This window comes from Tursiops truncatus, chromosome 4 (assembly GCF_011762595.2).
Source record: "Tursiops truncatus isolate mTurTru1 chromosome 4, mTurTru1.mat.Y, whole genome shotgun sequence".
Taxonomy (NCBI): Eukaryota; Metazoa; Chordata; class Mammalia; order Artiodactyla; family Delphinidae; genus Tursiops; species Tursiops truncatus.
This window is the reverse complement of record NC_047037.1, coordinates 25328472-25353224: the sequence shown is the minus strand read 5'-3', so window position 1 is coordinate 25353224 and position 24753 is coordinate 25328472. Positions and strand designations below refer to the sequence as shown.

The window sequence follows — 24753 nt, the reverse complement described above, 5'->3', positions numbered from 1 at the left end:
GAGGAGGGAGGAGATGAGAACGGAGAGAAGAAAGGCCTAGGATACGTATTGCTCCGCTGTGAACTAGTCTTCACAGAGGTCGAGGGGGAGGGGTGCCCTGTGTCGTGAGCCCCTGGCTTCTGGATCGTGAGCCTCACGTCTGTGATCCGTGGCCTGCACAGCAGGCAGGACCTGGCTGCAGATGAGGCATTTCCATGTCCTGTGCTGCTTTTCTGAGGCCCTGGGGGAGGACAAGAGCCTGCAGCCATGGTTCCAGCTTCCTGAGGACAGCGTGGTCCCAGCCTGACCTTTAACAACGTCCTCGCCAGCATTACCCTTTCTCCCAGCTGAATAGAAGGTCAGATGCTGGGGGCCACCAGCTTGGAGATGAAGGGAACCCACCTCATCAACAAAGAAAACTCTGCAAAGTTGCTATCGCTTAGTGAGAAGGAATGGACTCATTCATTTAAAAAAAAATTTTTTTTTTAATTGAGCCCCCAGTGTATGCCAGGCTAGGAGCCTGGCATACACTGGGGATGAAAACAAGATCCCTGCCCTCGTGGAACTTAACAGCCCAGCAACTACAGCAAGGCTGGAACTGCTGCTGGTAGGCTGTGTGTGTGGTGACTGTCTTCGCTGCCCTTCCAGGAGGTGATGGCCTCTGGCCAGAGTAGGCTGGTCCACACGTTGCTCACACCTTCAGTCCACAGCCCTCAGCCAGCGCTCAGCAGGTCTGGGGAGCCTCTTCTGAGGAGACATGTTGGAACTGGCTTTAAATGGCTTTAAGTCTGGAGCCACCCAGAAGGATGGCAATAATCACACCTGCAGACACAGTCTTCAGGATACTTGCCTTTGATTTTATTTTTTATTATTATGGCTGAGCCGCGCGTCTTGTGAGGTCTTAGTTCCCCAACCAGGGATCAAACCCGCGCCCTCAGCAGTGAAAATGTGGAGTCTTAACCTGGACCGCCAGGGGATTCCCCCCCCTTTTTTAAAATTTGATATTTGCATTTTATAAATGCTCTGAGAGAAAGGATTGTAGCAGATTCTATCAGATCCTTAAATAACTCCAATGGACAAGAAGTTTATCTGGTGTAGCGAGCAGAATTTAAAATCCGTATTAGTTGGAAAAGAATAGTGTGACGTTTATATGTGCGTAGCAAGTAAATACAAGAAACACACATTAGGGTTTAAAAGTAGCACAAGGGAAAAAAAAAAAAAAAGTAGCACAAGGGCTCCTTGAAAATCTCATGTGGTAATTTGACTATCATCTGGATCCCTCAGAAGCAGCTGTTTTAAAGACAGACTGTCCCCAAATCCATCCAAGGAAGTTTGTTCACGAGGCCTCCTAAGGAAGGTGGTTCCCTAGCAGACCCCAAGCATCAGCCAGATTCGGGGAGCCCCAGACCTCTGTGGCAGCTTTACAAGAGGAACCCCAACTAGTGGTTACCTTCCGTGTTGAAACTGCAGATGCGAACAGCAGCCACTGGTGCATTTCCTCCTTACGGTCTGAATGGGTGTCTTGGATGTCTTTTCCATGAAGAGCCTTCTGATTAGGGTTGGCCTGGGCAGGTAAGCACAGCCTGTTCTCTGAACTGTTGCGGAGACCGAGAGCAGACATGCCCAGTTGGGTCTTTTATTTGTTTTTATTTTTTTTCAAAGTCTTTTGTTTTTATTGAAGTATAGTTGATTTACAATATCATGTAAGTTTCAGTATACAGCACAAGATATATATATATCCTTTTTCAGATTCTTTTCCTGTATAGATTATTACAAAATACTGAGTATAGTTCCCTGTGCTATACAGTAGGTCCTTGTTGGTTATCTATTTTATACATAGTAGCAGTCGGGTCTTTTCACCCTTTTCAGCTCTCTCCATGTACTATGTCGCCATCTTTTGTGTGTCTCCTAATTACAGGGCCTCTGAAATGGGTGGTCCCCTGAGGTAGCACTCAATCTCTTGCCGGCCCGACTGTCCCCTGCCTGCTGGGAATATGCCTCTGTCCACAGCTGTCCTGCCCCGGGGATGTGCGGCTCCACGCCCGCCCGCTGTGCTCGCAGGCCTCTCTGCTGGTCAGTGCTTCTCTGTTCTATTTAGACCTGATCATTCGTGCCGTTTCCTGATGCAGAAGTATCAAGTCTATGAAGTATGTGTTTTCTCAGCTGTGATTGTCAGTCCCCCGAGCCCAGGAGCCTGCCCTCTGTGGCCCTCTGGTCTCCCCTCCCACCCGGCGCTGCCTGTGACACCCCGTCCTCCAAGGCCCCAGAGGCCCCTGCACTTGTCGTCTGTCGTACTGACTTCTGGCCATACTCACTTTGCCCCAGTTCCTGAGGGATTTTGCTCAGGATTGAACATTCCTGCAACAGCGCTAAGCACTTTCACATTCATATTTCTCCTGAGATGCCTGTGAGGCATGGAGGGTGGAGGTGAGGCTCCCCTTCTGTGAGGATGGAAACAAGTCCAGCCCAGGGACTTACTTTTAGTGGAGCCGCAGTGGAAATCCAGGTCTTTGCTCCAGACCTGCCATCCCATGAATTCCAGCGTTTCAATGCACTATTGAAAAGCATGGCTGTTTTTGTAAGTGCCCAGACCACCCCCACTGTGTTTAACTTCACAGCAGCACATAAAACAGTGTTGCTGTAGAATGCAAATGCTTTCACTTTTAAGAGGGTCTCCTCCAGCAAGGCTGCTCAGGGTAAATGCGGGTGTCCGTGTCTCTTCCTGCCCTAACCCGTCTCTGCCAGGCCCATCACAGCGCCTTGATGTTCCCCACCTCAGGCCACGCGGTCCAGGCAGGGCTGCCACACCGACCTGTTTCCAAGGGCGAGGGGTTGCCCGGGCCGAGCTCATCTGCATGCTCTTTGCAGCCACACTGGTTGTTGTCGGGGTGGCATGTGGCCCAGGCTGGTCCAAGAAGAGTAAACCCCAAGACACTGGTCAGGAGAAGCGCTGACCTCTGGGCTAGAGGGCTGGAGGGCAGTGAGGAATCCAGCAGCTGCTGGGGACCATCTGGCCACCATTTGGGGAGAGCTTGCCTGAGAAAGAAACTCACAGGGTCAAGAGGTGGGCAGGGAGGCAAACACAGGAGACTTGTGGGCACAGCCATGCCACCTTCAGACACCGCCTGCTGGGGACCCCACTTCCAAGAGACACTTCCCTCCCTGGGAGAGGCTGGCACAGGAGAGGGGCTTTGCTCTCGGCCTTAGTCATTCTTCCCTGGGCCACTGTCCCAACTAACTGCACAGATCTCAACACCAGACTCTCGTTCCCCTCAAAACCCAGAGAACTGACCACCCTCACCCCGCCCCCAACTAACTCTGGGTCAAGTGACAGCCTGTTTGACCTGGATTTCTTTGTATAAAACTTAAGACAATACACTTACCAGAATTGAAAAGACTGCCTTGGAGGGACTAGGGGCAGCTCTAATTTATCCTTAAGGGCACAGCCTGGGCTCGCTTTCAGTCCTCGCTCTGCCCCCTGCTCAGAGCTGTGTGACCTCGGACAGTAACCTCTCTGTTTCCTTAGTTTTGTCTGTAAAGTAGGGCGAGTGCTTAGAAGAGTGCCTGGCAATTAGCGCTAGATGCCTTAGCTGCTTTTTATTACTGGTGTGTCTTTTTTTTTGGCCAAGTTTCATGGTTTTATTAACACAAACACAATGTGCACATGAGCTGTCTATTCATTTTCTTCACTGTGCAGCCTGGCGTTGGGATTGGTGACTGGTGGCCAGCTGGGCTGCTCTCTCCAAAACGGCTTTGCAGTTCTCGGAGGAGAGGCTGTGAGCAGTCTCAGCACAGAAAGATTTGTTGCACGTCAGCAGCACTTCAAGCTCCTTGACACTGTGGACCAGGAGCTTCCGGAAGCCACTGGCAGCATGTGCTTTGTTTCCTTGTTGCTTCCGTAACTGATGTTGGGCATCAACCTTTGGCCCTTGAATCTCCTGCGCACCCTGTTGTCAATGCCTCTGGGCTTCCACCAGTTCCGCTTCATTCTGACGTATCAGTCTGACTGGTGCCGGATGAACTTCTTGGTTCATCAGGTTTTGACCATCTTGGGCTTCACGAGTGGTCTGAGGGTAGCCATGATCCCGGGTGGGAGATGCTGCCCGCTCTGTAGGCAGCGCCGAAGAAGAGAGCTATTACTGTTAAAGAAGATTCATTATTTAGGAACAAAGGATTTCTGTCTCCCCTCAGAGTCTCCCTGGTCCAGGCCCACTCTGACCACCGTGGGCATCTGGAGCCAGTGCCCACCGTTCAGCTTGGGAGACTTGCTAGGGGTTGGCGGCAGTTCCCTGGGGTAGTAGAAAAGAATCTTGCCCCATCAAGACTAGAAGAGAGATGCAAGAGAGGTGCATCCCTGGCCTGTGATACACCTATGGGTGCAGAGACTAAGAAAACAGCTCTGTGCCTGGCCCAGGAAGCCTTTTGATTTATTTTTTTTAATTTATTTTTTATAAATTTATTTTATGTTTGGCTGCGTTGGGTCCTCGTTGCTGCGCACGGGCTTTCCCTAGTTGCGGCGAGCGGGGGCTACTCTTGGTTGTGGTGCGTGGGTGTTGCAGTGCGTGGGCTTCTCATTGCAGTGGCTTCTCTTGCGGCAGGGCACGGGCTCTAGGTGCGCAGGCTTCAGTAGTTGTGGCACATGGGCTCAGTAGTTGTGGCACGCGGGCTCAGTAATTGTGGCGCATGGGCTTAGTCGCTCCATGGCATGTGGGCTGTTCCCGGTCTGGGGCTCGAACCCGTGTCCCCTGCGTTGGCAGGCAGATTCCTAACCACTGTGCCACGAGGGAAGTCCCAGGAGGCCTTTTAAAATGGACTTCTGAGGAGAGGGCTTGTGGGGAGCCTCGTGTCGGCCCCTCCAGCATTTAAGGCTTTTCCCTCCCTGGATACAAAGGTTGGCTGGAACTCTCTTTTGCAAGTGATTTGGTCTCTTCATGACCTTAGGACAGTCCCTCACCTTCTCTCCCACTCAAGCTTCTCCTGTGGAGTTGTTACTGATAAATTCACATGGAAAGCAGCTGGAAGTGCTACGGACTTCATGTAGTTCCTAGTCATCTGTTTTTGCCTGTGTAACAAGCTCATTCCTTCCCATGCTTGCTGGCTTCTCTGGGCAAGTGTTCTCTTGTTAACAGCTGCCCACACTCAAGTATGGAAAAATCCAGTGGCTGCTGGTTAGAACAAGTGTGTTAATGGCAGCAGTGGAAAGACAGAACTAGCTGGTACTGGACTGGCGTCGGGGGCGGGGGGGCATGAAGCAGCTGTTTCTGTATTGGAAACACAAACCATATTGGCTTGAGACTTATCAGAGTGGAGCCCTCATCTTTCCATGGTCTCTTACTGGCTCATAGAAAATAAACTACTAACGTCCTGGTGGGGAGAGAAGCGTATAGTACGCAGGGGCCTGGGCTGGTTGGAAAAGCACAGTCGGGCCTGTGGGCGAGTCGCTAGAAAGGATTTGTCAGGTAGGACCCAGAGGCGGGTGACAGTGAGGCCTGCTACCCCCGACCTTCTCCCCAAGAGGCGGAGTTTTTCTCCTTGCATCAGCTTATTTGCTCCTATCACCCAGTTACTTCCGAAGCCAGGCAAATGTCTCTTTTCACCGTCTTGTCCTCTCTTGACTCAATCCAGCAGAACATAGGATGGTTAAGAGGTCAGTCTTTCCAGGTTAGCCAGGCTTTGGCCAGATCCTTCATGCTGAAGGTGAGAGTGCTATTTGGTCATTTGGGCGAACCAAAGGGTCAGCATAAAGAGTGTGCAGTTCACCTGTTCATGCGTTCGTTCGTTCATTCACTCGTTCAATAAAGACTAAGAACCTATCATTACATACCAGTTACTGTGCCAGGCCCTGAATTTACAAAGATGAAAGAAAGTCCATGTATAAGAAACAAGTTCCTATTGTAGGTTATTTTCAGAGAACTTCTAATTTCTGAGAGACAAAGATTTTCCCTGGGTTCCCTCCCACTGACAGTGAAGCCTGAGAATGCCCGAGTGAGGTGGGTGCCGGTTTGTGATGCTGGAGCCTGTGAGCTGCAGGGGCTTCCCTCCCTCCTCTTGCACGGAGGTCCCTCAAACAGCCCCAGCCAGCCCACCCCCACGTGCGCACACGCTGTGATCAGAGGAAGACAGGTCAAGGTGTGCAAACGAGTGAATGAACGAATGAACAGGTGAACTACACACTCTTTATGTTGACCCTTTGGTTTGCCTGAATAACCAAGGAGCACTCTCACCTTCAGCATGAATGATCTGGCCAAAGCCTGGCTACACTCCCTACTTTCCTGACTGTCTCTCTTCACTTAAAAATTTGCCAAGAACGTCAACAGACTGTCAACTGCAGAGTGTGTTCTAATACTGCTTATTGAACATGACAAAATCCTACAGAAAAATTAGAATTTTGTTATCAGACGATGCCTAGGAATTACGGAATTTGTGTACACACACGCAAATGTAAATAAACGTCAACTGGGCTTCCCTGGTGGCGCAGTGGTTGAGAGTCCGCCTGTCGATGCAGGGGACACGGGTTCGTGCCCCGGTCCGGGAAGATCCCACATGCCGCGGAGCGGCTGGGCCCGTGAGCCATGGCCGCTGAGCCTGCGCGTCCGGAGCCTGTGCTCCACAACGGGAGAGGCCGCAGCAGTGAAAGGCCCACATGCCGCAAAAAAAAAAAATGTCAACTAAAATTTCTCAAATGCCAGCTCATCAAATGAGTAGACTGTGTTACCGACTTGTCTCGTCAATCCATTACCGTATACCCAGCAGGACTTTAACTCCATCAGGGACTCCCAGTGCAGCAGCTGGTATTTGTTGAGTCTTACAAACAAAAACTTAAGCAAAGCACACGGCCACCTCACAGGAGATTGTGCTGCTTTCCAGCCGCTACTGGCTGACGGGCGAGGCCCTCCAGCGCCTGCCATGAGCCCCCATGGCTCATGCTACGTGGGCGTCGCAGTTTTTCATTTCTGTGTTTGTTCTGCCCGTGGTGTTTCTCCTGGACTTTTTTCCCCATCTGCTGTCCTTTATCATGATGACTGGGAGTGGCCCCAGCAAGCACCTACCTCCCCGGCCTAACTCCAGCCAACCCTGCAACTTGCTCATGCTTTTGCCCTCCAGGCTCTGAGAAGACTTTCAAAAGGGATTCAGGGTGGGGAAGCCACGGGGGAAACTCTCTCCCCTCAGCAAGCGGATTTCTTTGGCCAGGCCTGTCCTTAACCTGCCCAGTCACGTACAGGCCAGGTTCCTGGCACAGAGGCCCAACAGGGAGGAAACAGCTGCCCTGATACCGACCCTCATTCCAGAGGTTTTAGAAATGTCTTTTGAGGAATTTGGCCCTGGAAGCCCTGGAGAAGGTGTTGCCCGTTAACAAACACTGTCTTTGAAGACAGACGCCTCCTCCAAAGGTCTGCATCCAGGAGTGCAGGTGAGGAAGCCAGAGCCTGTGGCTTTTGAAGCTGCCTGTCTTCTCTGCGGTGCTGCCAGGGTCGGAGCCAACACCTAGGAAGAAGCAGGCAGCCCCACGGCCTGCCCCGGCCCGCCTGCCTGTCTGACGAGGCCCGCGGGACACTAACCGCCCCCAGTAGGAACTGCAGTTTGATGGTCTCTGTCTCCTTACATGCCTTTAGTCTGACTTTCAGGAGTGTCCACTGGGCTTACGTTTTGGTTTGTGTTTTTTTTGTTGTTTTTTGCTTTGCCATGCTGCATGGCATACGGGATCTTAGTTCCCCAACCAGGTATCGAAGCCGTGCCCCTGCGGGGGAAGCGCGGAATCTTAACTACTGGACCGCCAGGGAAGTCCCTGGTTTTTGTTCTTAAAAAATAATTTCCACAAGTATTTTTAAAGTAAAAAATCTATCATTCTTACAAGTGTTAATAGTGATTTATAAACTGAATTTTGATAAACTTTGAGGAAACTGTTCATCTTTTAGATGATCGCAGGACGGGCAGGAGTGGAAGAGCCCAGCACTGCTCCAACGGCCCATCGCACGAAGCAGGCCGCACCTAGATGTTCTACAGACACCTTCTGTGAGAGCACTTCTTGTTGTATTCAGATTAAAGATGCAATACAAGGGACTTCCTTGGTGGTCCAATGGTTAAGAATACGCACTTCCAATGCAGGGGGCGTGGGTTCGATCCCTGGTCAGGGAACTAAGATTCCACGTGCTGTGGGGCAACTAAGCCCATGCACTGCAACTACTGAGCACGCAAGACACAATTAGAGAGCCTGCATGCCGCAACTACAGAGCCCATGCGCTCTGTAGTCTGCATGCCACGACTAGAGAGCCCACGCACTGCAACTACCGAGCCCACACGCCAGAACTAGAGAGAAGCCCACGTGCCTCAACGAAGATCTCATGTGTCACAACTAAGACCCAATGCAGCCAAAAATAAATATTTTTTTTAAAGATGCAATACAAGACTTTGTTCACTGGAGGTTCAAAAACAAATCTATTTATTAGCAGAATCTGAAAATAATTCCTGTGGAGATGGTACCTTTTTAAGGACCATTATTTTGGGGCTTTAGTGCATACTTTTTTGGGGATTTCTAATCAAATTCTGGCTTTTGGGGGCCATGGCCAAGTGCTAGGGCATGAAAACAAATCTGACCTCAGTATGACAGGCATCATAGTACTCGAGGCCCTTGAGTAAGGCAGGAGACAAGCAAGCGAGAAGGAAGTGGTTGGCGATGGGAGCTGTGCCCCAGTGGCAGAAATGGCAAAGTGATTTGCATGAAAGTGAAAGAGGGGTCATGACAAATTGTACTTTGCATTCAGTGGGATTGGTTTCACCCACCCTGATACAGGCCTGCCTTTACTACAGAGCATTTTATACGCTCAGATTTCCTGAAAGCAAGTTTCAGCAAGAAGCTGGAAAGGCCTCTCGGGAAGAAGGCTGAGCTGGCAGTGAGCAGGGAGCTCCCGGGCATTTGGGCGGGGTTCACGGTATGAACACGCGGAGCCCTCTTCCCAGGCAAGAAACGGGGGAAGTTTCGAGGTGTTCTCAGGCGCAAGCAGCAGTTAGAGGAGCCAGCGCTCAAATAAATAAGACACAGAAATGGAAGGAGGATGGAACTACTGTAGCAGTTCGTCTGTCCGATGGAATGGGGAAAAACTAGCTCTGGGAGTAGGAACCGAAAAAGGCAACAGTCGATTGTCAGATGAGTTCTGGCTTCTGGGGAGGACCCTTGGCTGAGGCCATCCTCTCGCTGATGCCGTGTCGCCTCAGCAGAGCCCAGCTCAAGGAACTGGGTATTGACGTAAACAACTGCTGGGGCTCTGTGGACATCTCCCCGGCCAATCCCGTGGCCACTGGTTGTGTTGACAGCTACCAACAACACTCCGAGCAGTCTCGCACGACATCCCCCATGCGGCCACAAGAGCAAAGCACGTCCTCATGGCCAAATAAGTGATCCAGTGTTACTCGCATGGGTCCTTGGACACGTTCGCCAAATAGCCCTAGGGAGGAGCTGCTACCAGCTTGGGCTCACCACTCCAGGAAGTCCCTGGGAAAGGGGGCGGGCACTGGCTCCCCACTTCAACACTGGACAGTCCACACCACCATCACTGACTTGGTCTGCTCAACTCAAGTGAGAGTCTTTAAGGGAGGATGCCTTTCTTCCTGGACATTAACATTCTTTTTTTTTTTTCGCCATGCAGCATGGCTTGCAGGATCTCAGTTCCCGGACCAGGGATCGAACCTGTGCCCCCTGCAGTGGAAGCACAGAGTCCTAACCACTGGACCCCCAGGGAAGTCCCACTGGACATTAACATTCAAGTGAGTGCTTCCTTCACCATTTCCTAGTGTCTCTTTAAGACGCGGCCCCATCCTGCCATCCCCCAACTGCGCCAAACCCTTCCGACTGCCCACGTGCCCACCACATACCCAGCTCAGACTGCATATAAGACAGCGTTATCAAGGGCTCCCACCCCTCCCAAGGCAGGCAGAGATTGCTTGAGCAGGAGGTTCTGGGGGCCACGGTGGCTCCTGGGGCCTCACTCTGTACTCATCACTGTAGCTCGTCTCTCTGATGCCGGCTTGGTTAAAGGGAAGATGAGCATTCTCCCTAAAAAACTGTATTACAGTCGGTTGTTTCTGAGACTGTAAAGACATTATTCTTTAGGCGATTATCTTCTAAAGTGATCTTATAAAGATGTAAAGTCACAGGTCTCCAATGCAGAAAACCTTTTAAATGTCTGACATTTCCATCCTAGGTGGGACAGGTGGTAGATGTGCATTGAAGTGCTCTGGGGACGTGACCTGTAAGTAGTGAGGGGGGCAGGGTGGGCTAGAGGGTAGCTGAGCCATGACACAGTCGTCAGAGGAACCAGCCAATTCCCCGAGGCACTCTGACGTGGAGACGGCCCTTCAGATACCCCAACTGGGGCAAGGCGGCTGGGCCTCTTGTACCCCTCACTGGCTGCGTGTGGTATATTACCTTGGGTGAGGCAGCTCCCTTTTAAGGGCAATTCCTGGGGAGAGGAACTCAGATGGGGCCGGGGTCTGGGCACTGCACAGTATTCACTAACCACCATCGCCATCAGCCTGCTAATAATGAGACCACAATTATTTTAAATTATTTATTTTTTCTATAGTACATCTCATTCAAATCATGGAACAGTCTGATACATTTTTTTCCTCAAGCACAACTTAAACTCATTTCAAATGCTTATTCTTTCTTTCCTTCTTTTAATCTTTCAGGATGGACAGACACACTGTAATGGACAAAAAAACCCACTCAAGAGTTTATTAAAAATACAGCTTCCCAGGCTCCCCCCTCCCCCCTGCCACCAGAGCTTTTGAGTGAGCATCTGGGGTGGGTCCCAGGGAGGCAAAATTTTAAAACTCCCCCCATCAATTCTGCTGTGGGTGGTCCTTAAACCATCCTTTACAGGAACACAGATTAGCACTTGTCCATGACCTATTGGAAGCAATTTCAGAAAACCCAGGAATAATTAAGTATACAGAAATAGCTCTTCTATAAAATTTCCATATAAAAATAATGGTATTTATTTACAAAGTTTGAGAATGCTACAAAATAATAATCAGGTTAGATACTTCAATCTAATAAAGTCTACATTAGGCAGGTCAGATGTGGTGTTTGCATTTTCCCCTTATTTCTCGTTTAAACTGCTTAAAGCATGTGGCACCATGATGTTTCCTTCATGCAGAAAAAAGCAGAACTGTATTTTCTGGAAATAAAACCTATCAGCACATGATCAGAGTACGACATCTACAAATGAACAGGTGAACCAGCTGGGGATTTGGGCTCATGGCCTTTCTTTTTTGTCTAACCGTCAGGGTGGTGATGGCAAAGCAGCCGCCTCGAGACCTCACAGTACTGAACTGTGGGCCTCCGAGCTCCGGCGCGGCCGGTGGGTCCGCCTTTCGGGACACCGAACGGTTGAAGCCGCCACGGTTCTACTGGGGAAAACAGAACTGCAACACGCTCAGAGAAGTCTCTTAGCAGAAGAGAATCTCGGTCCCCAGAGACTTTGGGTTTGCGAGAAATCTTTGACCCCAGTCGTGAACACACAGAACCATCAGGCCATTTGCTATTAGTGCCCGACATGCTGAAGACAGCGCATGGGAAGTGACAACATGGTGAGTTTGAAGCGACAAAGCGACGGGTTTTAAAACCCAAACGTGATCTGGGGACGTCTCCTGGTTGAGACGGGTACGGACAGAAAAAAGCTAACATTGCTACAGAAGGGCCAGTTGACCTCCAACGTGCGTGAAGGGCTCTGCCCAGGGAGGAACGGGTTTCTTCTAAGCCTGGGTCTTCCGGGCCGGGACAGGCCCGAGGCTGACACCACAGCCTCTCGCCGGGACCCACGGGCGGAGTCCACTCCTGCTGCTCAGCTGTTCAGCACTTGGTGTGACAGAGCGCTGATGCTAGCCCAGAAGCCCTCTGGGAGGACCCGGGTGAGGGCTGGGTTTGTAGGAGGCAGTGGGGCCCGGGAGGAGGGAGATTCGGGATGCAGGGCAGGCTCTGCCAGACAGGCTGAGGGCATCGGGCCGGTCACTCCCCCGGCCGGTTTCACATGCCTGAGTGAGTGGGGAGGGTTTGACCCTATTCTGAGGCCCTTGGTGGAGAAGGGGCGAGTCCTGCCCCCACGTGTCCACTACGCTGGCTTCTAAGGCAGCTACAGGCAGAGGACCAAAGTCCGATCTGCTGGAGTAGCAAGGGGTCACGACAGCATGGAATTCACAGGCCTTCGTGTAAAGCGAAGGCCCTGTAAGAATACAGGATTTTATCTGAAAGTACAGCTGCACAGAAGTAAGCGAATATACTTTCTTCTGTCACAAGAGCGTGGTCAGTGCACACCTGCGGCCACTGAAACTTCTGTACTTGTCAGGGACTCCCAGGTCAGAACTGGAGGGGCAGAGTTTATGCCCTCACCTTTTCTTCCTTAGCACAGTGTGAGTGTAGAAGTAGGTGGGAAAACGGGGTCCCGAAGGTTATCTACGCACAGCTTTCCAGAGAGATCTTGGCTAATTCCTGAGAAATGTAATTTACGTGGGCATTAGCTTGAACTTTTTAGAAAACGGTAAAGTCTGCGTCAGACACTATTTTCCTTTTGGGTAATAGTCTTCGGCTTGAATGGAAGTTAAGCAAATGAACTGAACGTTGTATGACTGTGAATCAGAGGGCAGGGAGGCACGTTTCTGAGGGCCGCTCAAGCGGCGTCCTGCAGGGGCCCTGGCACACCCCGTGGGTCTGGATAAATGTGGGAGTGATCGTCAGTGCTGGGGGACCACTGCTTCGGGTGCCTGAAAATGGGGAACCTATTTGGGAAAATGATCCTCAGGTAGTCTTCAGCTCTGCTAAAACTAGTCCATATGCAGGATAAAAGATTCTCTTTTATACATCTAATATGAAAGGTAGATCTTTATGTATCTAACAACTTGTAAAACTAGAAGAAAACACCTAGAAAAGTTCTCCATTTCTACTCACTTTCCTATTGTGTAGGTTCAGTTGGAAGGTAACAGAGCCAACAAGGAGACCTCCATGGGTTAGAATGTTCTCTTAGTTTATGGCTACTGCTGGTAGCTAAGTTTGGTTTTCTTTTATTAATCTTAGAAATTCCCTGACAGACTCCAAAATGTACACTGAAAGCTGGAAGAGTGGGGCCTTTGGAATTTAGCAGAGATTCCCAAGTGCACGTTATGGGGTAGGGTGGCCTGGTAGGGAGGTCTTTCAATTGTCTGATTCAGAACAGAAGTCACTTTCTCAGGGGGCCTTCCCCGGATACCGCCAGCCAAAGTAGCCTTTCCCCCACTGCCCCATGACCCTGTCATTGTTTCCATAGCACGAATCAACCTGAACATCTTCTGTTCTGTATTCACTCACACACTTACTGAAGGATTAAATCTTCCCATTCACTGTCCAGCCCCCACCCTGCAGGGACCACTGTGGCAGTGCAGCCCTGAAGGCCACCTCACAGATGTGCCCGAGGCGAGGGGCCTGGTGAGGTATCAGAGGCCACGTGAAGTGACTCACGCATGAAGCTAACCAGGCTTCGCCCCCCTGTGTGTGGTTCTTGTAGGAAGAGCTGAGGCAGTTTCCTTCCTTTGCTAACCCTGCCCCACCCATGCCCACTAAGCTCTGACGGTCCCAGGGCCCAGGTTACACCCAAACTTTGCTGTCTCTACAACCTGAGCAGCCCAGAAAGGGCTGTGTTTTACCAAACAGCCGAGTTTCTGATGTCTGCACGGCTAAAGTGAGCCACGCCTTTGTGGAATTCTCTCTGCTTGAATTACCTGCAGGGGCTCATGTGTACCTGGGGGCTGCCCCTGGCATCATTTTTCAGGTAGGGCAGAGTATGGGGACAACTGTAAATTCTGCTAACGAAGAGAGTTACCCTCTTTATCCTGGTAAAGTGGCAGCCAACTGCAGACAGTTTTCTCCCCACCATTTCTAGAAGACAGGGGTCATTTGTAAAGTTTTGCAGGGGGGCGGGCAGCGCTGAGAGGTGAGGAATCACCGTCTCAGCACCTCCTTTCCTGGCCCCTCCCCAAGGTCCTCCGTGATCATAAGGCACAGTTTATGCCAACACTTCCTGAAGCTGCTCCCATCACCTTGTCATCACAGGAGAAAATGAAGCGGGTCAGACAGACGCGCAGCGGGGAAGGGCAGGAAGTGTGGGCGGCTGCCTGGGCGCCGTGGGCACTGCCTGGACCCTCCCACATCAGGGCCAAAGACGCCAGGCTTGGTGCCACCTGCGCGGGTGCTAAACGGATCACGACTTCACTGACTGGGCGACACCGTGCACCGGAAAGGTTACCGAATACACTGGCGCTTGAGGGAAAAGGGGACTCTTGAACTTCCCCCAAGCAGAGTGTAACCAGCACCCTCCGGGAGGGGTGTCCGCGTGTGTGTGTACATGTGCGTGTGCAAATAACCCCAAGTGCTACTCCTATAGAGAAGCCTGGATGTTGTAACCACAATTTCCTTTTTTTTTTTTTCTGTTTGATTTCTATATGAAATTGTGACTGAGTAATGAACTTCAGAACCACATAAATCTGTTTAGGGGAGAAGCAGAAGAATGACAGAATTTCTCTTTCTAAACATCTGAGTCTAGCTTTCTGCTCAGGCAAAGCCTTACACCCGTGACAACACATCCTGTGACCACAGTGTGACTCTGCTGGGCGTCCTCAGCAGTAACCCAAGGGTGTCACTGAGGAACGGAGGCCACTTCCTGCCAAACAAACACCACACGCTGCTCGCTGGCTGTGGAGGCCACTGATGGGGCACCAGTAACGAATGGTAAGAGGAGTCTTTGGTTGCTTTTTCTTTTAAACCCATATTTTATCAGCAGCAGAGAGAGAACAGATGAGGGAGGGGATCGGTGCCCCACGAACTCTGGCAAGGAGCCTGCTACCTGGTAGAGGAGTGCTCACGATTGGTGTACCTGTCATGAACGCTGATGTGTGGCCCTGGGACCTGCGGCATGGTATTCTGAAGTCTGAAAAGCCCGCTGTGGCCCTGGGCCTCTCCAGGTCCCCGCTGGGCCCCTTTCAAGTCCAGGGGCAAGAAAAGTTGGGCTCGGGAGAGGGAGAGGCAGCCTGAAGGAGACCCGGTTTTTCCCTGATGGTGCAGCTGACACCTTCCAGGCAGAACGTGCCCTGGAGGCCCTTGGGCCCTCCCTCCCGCGCCCACCCCGGCCTCAGGGTGGCCCGGAACTCAGGCTGCTACGGGGCCCTCCTGCACCTGCCTCCACCTCTCCGGCCCCTCCGCACTCTGAGTCTGCGCTATGGCTTATTCCTGATGGAATGCGTTTTGTCTCAAAGGAACTTAGAGTTGTACATCCTTGTGTACTGGTTGTTTGGGTCAGCCAGGCCCTTCCCCGCCGGCTCACTGTGGGCACCGGCTCCCGCGCTCCCCTGCGGGGCTTAGGGAAGAGCCGGTTTGGGCTGAGCTCAGCGCTGAGCCCACAGACGCTGGATGCATAATCTCGGGGCAAATCCAAATGATTCAAGTCAGAGATTTAGAGTTAATCTTCCATTATCGTTTGCTCCTTTCCAAGACCTTAACTAATGTGTGCTTAGGTCGGGGTTTGGCTGTGGTGGCAGTGTCTCCACACTCATATTCAGAGGGGCGGGAAGTGAACCCAGCAGTGTGCGGTTCCTAGCGGCATCTTTGGCTCTGACCTGACAGTCTATGTCCTGATCTACCGCACACCCAGTCACCTGGAGTGCTCAACGTTTTTTGGTGTTTCTGTGAAACACTGAATATCGGGTGAGTTTGAAATGCGTTTGACCCAGGAATCAACCCAATATGGTCATTTTGATGAATGAGAATGTACCAAAGGTGACATGGACAGGAAAACATTGCTGTTCGTATTCTGGAAATACTTTTCAGACAAAAGTAATGACAGTTCATTTTCACAAATTGCACACGGGGTGAAATCATACAATTACGGCAGGGAACTTGTAAGCAAGCAACTCGGTCATAGGGACTTGTTCCTTTGTTTTGTTCTAGGTGAAAAAGCGGTATGAAATGCATAGCTCTGATTAAAACGATAGAGACAATTTTCTTCTCTTGTAAAACTCCAGATTTAGGTTGCTGGCGAAAGGCAGTGCTGGCAAAGTATTTAATGCACGTGGAAATGCTATTCTATTTTGGCTTCCAGAAGTAGCCCTAGAAAATTCTATGCACCAATGCATTGGCTAATAGTGATCATTTCAGTTTGACTATAAATTATTCTAAATGTCACTTAAGTACTCAAGAATTAGCGTTCGCTCCTTTCTAGAAGCCGTCTAAGGCAGCTGATGCGTAAAGCACCTCGACTAGACTTTCAACTAGTTCAGCGGTTCAATCTGTGCTCCTTGGGCCACGAGGGTCTCCATCCCTCGCTGTACAGCTCCTCCCACCGGGAACCTCTCGCGTTCAGCTCCGCCTCGTGAAAGGCAGCCCAGAGCAGGGAGCGGGGCGTGGGGCACACGGCCGTCGGGGACTGTTCATGGAGCCACCTCGGCAATAAGGAGGGCTGCGTGGGTTTGGGGGCCACGGCGCCCCGCCTCACGGAAGATAAATGCGCTGCGTTCGTGCTGCCAAGTCAGGGACTATCCCCTCTGCCACCTCCGAGTACGTGCTTTGTTTGCCATGTGATCTACTGCTCTGTCGTTCAGGGTTTTCATTCACACTACGTTAACTTTCACCTCAATCCTCTCAGCCTTCAGGTAATTTGCTTATTGTGTTTCCCTAGTTTTCACTGAACACACAGTGCAAACAAAGGCAAAGACCGAAGCAATCGTTTCAAACACAAGAGCTCACACTAAAAACACACATGAGCATCAAAGAGCAGAACGTGGGTCTGCGCCTGTCTTTATTCTGGGGAGGAGGAGTCCTCCTCGTCCTCGTCCTCGTCCTCGTCGTTGAGGGAACAGGGGGTCTCGCCTCGGGACTCAGAGCAGTGGGAGGCCGCACTGCCGGACCGGTGAGTGTCTGCGGCCAGGAGCCGCCCCGTTGCTAAGGCCACTTCAGCATCCAAGCACAACCCTTGGTTTGCACTAGCAAACAATTGAAAACACACAGGCTCATTAACGTGGTGGATGTCTCAAGCTTTGGAGAACACAGGGAAAAGAACCCGGGGAAGGGGGGAGCCGCAGGCCAGCCCTGCCGGAGCCGCCTGGGACCCGGCCGGCCGGCGCAGCACACTGGCTCTCCCCCTCCAGGGAGGGTCAGGGCTTCGCGGCTCGCCCTTCTCACCCTGAAAAAATACGTACCTTGATTGGGACAAGGTGGCACCAGCGGTCAGGTCTAAGTTTGAAACTGACTGGGTAGAGTTCAAAAGCAGTCCCTGATTTAACCACGACGGTCCTGTGGAGATATCTACAGGGAAAAACAAAAACAGATGGCAGCTCTGTAAGTTCCGTGGCTGCTTTTGTTATGGCGTGAAGAAAACACAGACAAGTAAGGCCATCGGCCTGTTCTGAATTACAGCCGGACGAGTCTCCTGCCCTGGGAAGAACCCAGGTTTCTTCAGCTTGGAAAATAGAACTTAAGAGCGGTGGGTGGGTGGGTGGGTGGGGGGAATACAGACTACGGCAGGAAAGAATTCAAATTAAACCAATCACAGACTCTTCATTCTTTCTTCTTACAGAAGACCTCGAGAGGGCAGCTCACTCAGTACAGTGAGAGCCGTACTACTCCTGAACACCCGCCGAACTCAGCACAAAAGCCTCTGGCCGGGGCGTTAACAAGCTGAGCACGAGTGGGTGCAGACAAAGTCAAGTCGCAATGCCTTAGGCCAGAAGGACAGACACATTTTTGCCCAAGGCCCCCAGCACGCCATCCTTTCGTGCCCCCTGGTGAACTCAGTGCTATTAGGCACCAGAGGCCTAGTCTTCTTCCTGGTACCCTCTGCTTTACAACTTGAACTAGACCTTATTTTAAAAGGCCACGCACAGTCGCGTTTTTCATGAGGGCGAGAGAGGCGTTGCTGTTTTAGTCTGTATGAAACATTTTGGCTACGTCCTTGCAATCTCATTTTCTATGCATTTACCATAGTTTTCCTATCACGACCTTGACCAATTCTTATTGTACTTCGACTTGTTTAAACGCTTGTCTCCTTATCTAGAATGTTAGCTCAGAGAAGGCAGTGACTGGAACATCTGAGATCTGTTACCGCACGAAGGAGTACCATCTCTTTCAACGGTGAGTTTACAACACAGGTGGTAGGTACAGCAGAAATGCATTCCTAAAAAAAGAAACTTATTTGACTTACGTTGTGAGATAAGACCAAGTGTATGCTGAGAAAGTGTAATTTGCCAAATAAGCTTTTATTATACTTTATAAAACTATTTTGATTATCACTGTGCAAAAAGGAAAAGAAACTGTGTACTGGGATTGGGAACTCCACTATCCTGGCACTACCTGACCAAGTGAGAAGCTTCCCACGTAGGAAAAAAGTAAACTAAATGACTACATTCATCTTAAAATGGCCTTGTGGATCTTTTCTTCCCAGGCGAACTAAGGCAGCTGTGGGGAAAAAAACAACAACAAAAACCCTTCAATTCTAAGAAGAAGAGTAGACTTTAAACACATACAATAAGAACAAGTCCGTACATAATGAAATTAAGGCCAGAATCCTGTGCTAAGTGTTATCAATTAGTATATATGGAAACCTTCTGCCAGAACACAGCTCTTGACACATTTTCTTTTCACAGTGGCTCTGAGAAGCCAACATTTCTTTCTTTCCTAGGACCCACACAACGGTTCTCACAACCCTCCTCAAGAGCCACCCTGTCCCTCCACATACTGAAGGCACACACGCTTCTGCTTCTGAACTAACCTGAAAGTCTGTATCCCGGTCTGCAAACAAGGTCACAAAGAGATCAAAGCCACAGAGCCCGCCTAATCGCCCTGAGTCTTTTCACTGAGAATGAGCTAAAATAAAGTCCTGGTGATTTATGGAGTAAGAGCTTTATGCAGACCCTGCTGGACGGCTAGGATGCCTGAGCTGCTAATAAAACAGGAGGTCCTTCTCTGGGGGGAGCGAGGGGAGCACGGAGCGGGTCGGGGTGAGGACGGGGAACTGGGTCGCTGAGGGGCAAGAAGAGGGGGTCCCATTTGCAGGAGGCGGGTGGTGCGAATTTAAAAACTAAATCCAACAGAAACCAAATCTCAATCAACAGACTCTTGTGTTGTGACTAAAGGGCCAAAACCATAAAACAAAATAAAAACAACCTCTTTGCTTATATTTGACTTAATATACTTTAGAATTTCTCATCATGTTTTAAAGGCATTTTAATATTAGTTCTAGGTAGTAATGCTTATAAATGAAGGAAACTGGCAAAAGCAAAGGCCAAAGAATGCTTTTGTCTATACATCCAAATTCTATGTGCAGAATATACCACAGTCTTAGGAACTAGGACAGTCATAAAGAAAATTTCTGAATTAGTGAAAATCTGAATTTTAGAACATGCAAAACATAGTGTTTCCATTTTCAAGTACACTCACTATACTCTTAAAACACCCCAATTTAAAAATGGGCAAAGGATCTGAATAGACATTTCTACAAGGAAGATAAACAAATCGCCAGTAAACACATGAAAAGATGCTCACCATCATCCGTCATGAGGAAAATGCAAACTGAAACCACCGTGAAACACCACTTCACATCCACCAGGATGGTTGCGATAAAAAAGACGAACAAGCGTGGAGAAGGATATGGAGAAATCAGAACCCTGGTACATTGCTGGTAGGATTGTAAAACAGTACAACTGCTTTGGAAAATAGTTTGGCAGTTCCTCCGAATGTTAAATACAGTTTATCATATGACCCAGCAATTCCACTGCTTGGCATACACCCAACAGAACCAAAAGCTTATGTTCATAAAAAAACATGTACAAGAATGTTTATAGCAACATCATTCATAATAGCTAAAAACTGAAAACAATCCCAATGTCCTCCAACTAACAAATGGATTAAAAAAATGTGGTATGTCCACAAAACGGCAATAAAAAGGGATGAAGCAGGATGGATGAATCTTGAAAACATTACATTAAGTAAAAGAAGTCAGTCACCAAGGCTACATATTATATGATTCCATTTATATGAGAGGTCCAGAATGGACAAATTCACAGTGACAGGAAGTAGATCAGTGGTTGCCAGGAGCCGGGAGGAAAGGAGGAATAAAGGGTGACTGCTAGTGTATGTGGGGTTTCTTTTTGGGGTGATAAGATGTTTTAGAATGAGATAATGGTTGGTGATGACTGCATAATAACCCTGTAAATATACTTAAAACCACTGAATTGTACACTTTAAAATGTATTTTGGGCTTCCCTGGTAGCGCAGTGGTTAAGAATCCACCTGCCAATGCAGGGTACACGGGTTCAAGCCCTGGTCTGGGAAGAACCCGCATGCCGTGGAGCAACTAAGCCTGCACATCACAACTGTTGAGCCTGTGAGCCACGACTACTGAGCCCGCGCGCCTTGAGCCCATGCTCCGCAACAAGAGAAGCCACCGCAATGAGAAGTCCACACACAGCAACAAAGAGTAGCCCTGCTAGCCGCAACTAGAGAAAGCCCGCGCGCAGCACCAGAGACCCAACGCAGCCAAAAATAAATAACTTTTTTTAAAAAATGGTGTATTAATGGTACATGAATTAAATCTCAATTTTAAAAAATTACCATACCATTTCACATCCACCTGCCTGGGAAGATAAAACTCTTTCACTCTGCAGGTGAGAATGTAACCTGGCAAAATCAGATTGGAAAGCTGCGGCATCATCTAGTAACGATGAAGATGCACCCGACTCTGACCCAGCAATCTCACTCTATACACTTGCACACAGCCACCGCGATACAGTTACGGGGATGTTCAAAGCAGCACCGTTTAAATATCAAGAGACTGGAAACACACTAAAGGTTTATGATCAGTAAAATGAACAAATAAATTGTGCTTTACCCACATACTAGAATTCTATGCATACAAGAATTCTATGTAAAAATGCATCAATTACAGCTATATGAAACCACGTGGACAAATCTAAAGAACATGATGTTGAGTGAAAAAAAGTCAAATCACAAAAGAATATATCACTATGATTCTATTTACGTAAAGGTGAGAATTAGGCAAAACTAATAAATTGTTTCCAGCTTACTATATTTGTTTGTGTTTGTGTCTCTAAAGAAAAGCAAGTAGTGATAAACAAGAAATTCAAGAGAGAGGTTACATTTTAGGGTAGGGAAGGGCACAGAATTGAGGAAGGGCATACAGTGTGGGCTTTAATTTTCTATGAGAAAGGTTTTAGCAAGTTAGGGTCTGACATTTAATCAAGGACAACACTGAAAAAGCATGAGTTAACATACCTGTGATATAACCTTCTAAAGCCTTTGGCACCAGTGATTTAGCAAGTTTCAGATCCTCCAAGGAGCACTTGCCTGACTCCAGGCCAAAGGACATTCCCATCCGCTTCAGCACTTCTATGTCATCATGAATCTCAAAGGTATTGTCAAAATTAAAAAGATATTCAAACCTGCATCAGGAAACAAAGTTAGTGTGGGGTTTTCTGCGGTATTGGGGAGGTCTGAATAGTTTTGTACTCTGCATATTCAATAAAAGAATGAGGACCTAAGCTCAGCTACAGTACTAGAAATTGTTACCGTTTAGGGCAATGAGTCATTCTGCTGGGTTCAGAAGAATGACATCTCAAATAAACCACTTGCCAATTAAAACACCTTTCCTGTGACAGACAACAGGAGTCCATAAATTTCAGCCCTCATTAAGCTGTGGCAAACTGGAGACAGAAATTTTGGTCTAAATCTAATACTTTTCAAAGCTGTCTATAACTTTGTCACAAAAGATAAAATATTAAGGAAGCCTTCCCACGTAGGCATTTTTCCAAAGTAGATTATACAGGTGGCCAAAAGACACATGAAAAGATGCTCAACATCGCTAATCGTCAGGGAAATGCAAATCAAAACCACAATAAGATATCACCTCACACCTGTCAGAATGGCTATCATCAAAAAGACAACAAATAAATGCTGGAGAGGGTGTGGAGAAAAGGGAACCCTTGTGCACTGCTGCTGGGAGTGTAAACTGGTGTAGCCACTATGGAAAGCAGTATGGAGGTTTCCTCAAAAAATTAAAAAAAGAACTACCATACTATCTAGCAATTCCACTTCTAGGTATTTACCTGAAGAAAACAAAAACACTAATTCAGAAACATAAAGTGCACACCCAATGTTCACTGAAGCATTATTTACAATAACCATGATATGGAAGCAACTGAAGTGTCCATCAATAGATGAATGAATAAAGATGTGGGATGTACACACACACACACACACACAAACACAGAGGAATATTCCTAGTCAGGCATTAAAAAAAACAAACAAAAACCTTGCTGTTTGCGACAACATGGATAGATCTAGAGGGTATTACGCTAAATGAAATAAGCCAGGCAGAGACAGACAAATATCATATGATCTCACTTATATGTGGAATCTAAAAGATGAAACAAATAAAAATACATTCATAGAGAACAAATGGGTGGTCGGTTGCCAGATGGGAGGGGCTGAAGGTGGTGGGTGAAATAAGTGAAGGGGATTAAAAGGTACAGACCTCCAATTATAAAATAAGCCATGGGGATATAATATATAGCATAAAGAATATGGTCAATAATATTGTAATAAGTTTGTACGGGGAAAGATGGTTACTAGACTTATCACGGTGATCATTTTGTAATGGATGCAAGTGTCAAATCCCTATGTTGTACACCTGAAACTAACATAACATTGTATGTCAACTATACTTCAATAAAAACAAATAAAGCAAGCAGTCATTAACAAAAAAATAACGCAAAGAAAGCCTTTCCAATTTAACATCTAACTTTCCTACTATGAGTTGGCCTAACTAGGGTTGAGGAAAAAGCATGTTGGATGCTTACTTCATTTTCATGAGTCAAGTGTTAGCTACATGATACCTTAGATGAGCAGAAAATGGAAGACTTTTCACAAACTAACCAACCCCCAAATCCTGTCTTGAGGGCCTAAGGAGTAAAAACGCTGCAAGAAAAAAGTGTCGTATATAACACACAGCACGTTTCCGAACGTTTCTGTAAAATACCAAATCAGGATGCCCAGCTACCTAGCACAGGCTTTCAATAAAGAGGAGACTGTAAGAAGAAACAGTCCATCTGACTCCCAGGCTATGCCCTGGGGCACCATCACCCAGAGCCTCAGCCCCTCAGGGACAGAGTGCAGGCGAAGTTCTGGGACAGTGGTGGGCTTACGTTGTCACGAAATTCTATTAAAGTCACGCAAGGGTAAAACTTTTTATGCTAGATCTTAAGGGCAAAATTTATAACTTAAAGCAAAATGCCACATTTAAGTAATTTGAAGTATATGAATTTAAATAAGGACATTAATAGAAATTCAGAAAAAAAAGAAACCACACAAAATCTGGAGTGGATGCCTGCCCCAGGGGTGACTTCAGGCATACGTTAAAAGCTGAAGGTTTCATAAATGTAATCATCACTGTGGGAAAGCCTCCTGGCTAAGGGGAAAGGATTGCATCACCAAAGTAACTGAAAGACCAGGCTTTTGCACCCCACCCTGAATAACAAGCTCCTACAAGCAGCTCAGAGCCTCCTTCCCTCCACTCAGGGGAGGGCGAGGAAAGGGCACGAGTCAGTAACCACCCAAGAAGGACAAGAATCCTTAATTCCCTTAGGTCTCTGGTCCCCACACTTTCCTGCTACTCTTTTAGACCTCAAAGATTAACCAAAGAAGAGAATTTTAATGATTTCCCACAAAACAAGAGACTAACTAGAGAGAATAACTAGAATTCTAACAGTTTTTCCCAAAAATATGTTAACCATTCTCTAGAATTCTCAGATTTATGAGAATATGTCACAAGTCCTTGTAGACACATGTTTCTGTAAAGAATTTTAAGTGTGTGAATAATAATACATCTACCATTTGGGCTGGTCCTTTATGAATTTAACATCTGTAAACCAGCAAGTTAAATACTATAATTCTTGTTTTTACAGAGGAAGAAATGAGATCTCAGAGAAGTTAAGAAACTATACAACTAGAGGAAAGATTGAAAAATGCATCTTCTGACATCACAGCCTGCACGGTCCCTACTATTTCTACTTGTGTCTATAGGCTTAATTACCAAATACTCTAGAAATCCCTGTTGTTTCTCTTACTCTTCTTTTTTTTGGTTCCTTCTTATTTAAGTGACCCATAATCTCTGTATGCAATCAAGACAGGGAAGCAACACCGCCAGAGAAAAGAGTGGGAGAAACCAGGAGTGGTAAAGCCCCACGGTGATGCAGTAGCTCTAAGAGGCTCGAAGTTCCAGTCCCCAGGACAGTTCTAGGCTACGCCTCTGGCACCGATGTGGTTACTGAGCCCTCTTTTGCTCTCAAACGTGTCCCAAATTTGGATGGTAAGTTATATGCTGACTCCTTGGAAAAGTAGCTAACATTTACAAAGCACTTTCCATGAGTCAGACCTCTTAGAGGCATAATCTTATTTAATCCTCACAGCAAGGCTAAGGAAGTGACAGAGGCCCCGGCATCATCCCCATTTGTTCTTTGGACACAGAGCTTTTGAAGCAGTTAAATGCGGGAGCCACAACCCACACTTGTGTCTGCCTCACTCTGCACCCTATGCCCTTAACGACCTCGATACTGGTCATGGCCTGAAGACCACTACTGTTTTCATGAAGGGTAAAATAAGTTACAAATAAATTCTGTATTTTGAAAACTGCTATTTCTCACTTACTGTGATAAATATTGCCATCAATCTTAGTTAAAGTGAAA

The 24753-nt window shown here is 48.2% G+C and overlaps 1 protein-coding gene, 1 long non-coding RNA gene and 1 pseudogene across 11 annotated transcripts in view; 1 reads left to right on the top strand and 2 right to left on the bottom strand.

The window, feature by feature from the left end:
* Nucleotides 1-282: 282 nt before the first annotated feature.
* LOC141278539 (large ribosomal subunit protein eL32-like) lies at nt 283-7802 on the bottom strand (annotated as a pseudogene).
* Nucleotides 7803-10530: 2728 nt separating this feature from the next.
* TFDP2 (transcription factor Dp-2) overlaps nt 10531-24753 on the bottom strand; it is a 171148-nt gene continuing 156925 nt past the window's right edge. For 9 of the 10 annotated variants that reach the window (XM_073803746.1, XM_073803747.1, XM_073803748.1 and 6 more), the window contains 3 exons: nt 21287-21453; nt 17197-17302; nt 16759-16980 (listed from right to left, as the gene is read on the bottom strand). In XM_073803746.1, coding sequence (XP_073659847.1) covers nt 16797-16980; nt 17197-17302; nt 21287-21453 — 457 coding nt within the window. In that variant the 3' untranslated portion in view covers nt 16759-16796. Of the gene's footprint in view, nt 10886-16758; nt 16981-17196; nt 17303-21286; nt 21454-24753 lie in introns of those variants that run through there. The other variant, XM_073803749.1, reaches the window with a different exon arrangement.
* Nucleotides 10874-24701, top strand: LOC109549838 (uncharacterized). Its single transcript, XR_004526268.2, has 4 exons — nt 10874-14734; nt 17574-18127; nt 23974-24377; nt 24478-24701. It is a non-coding gene; the product is annotated as an uncharacterized lncRNA (long non-coding RNA).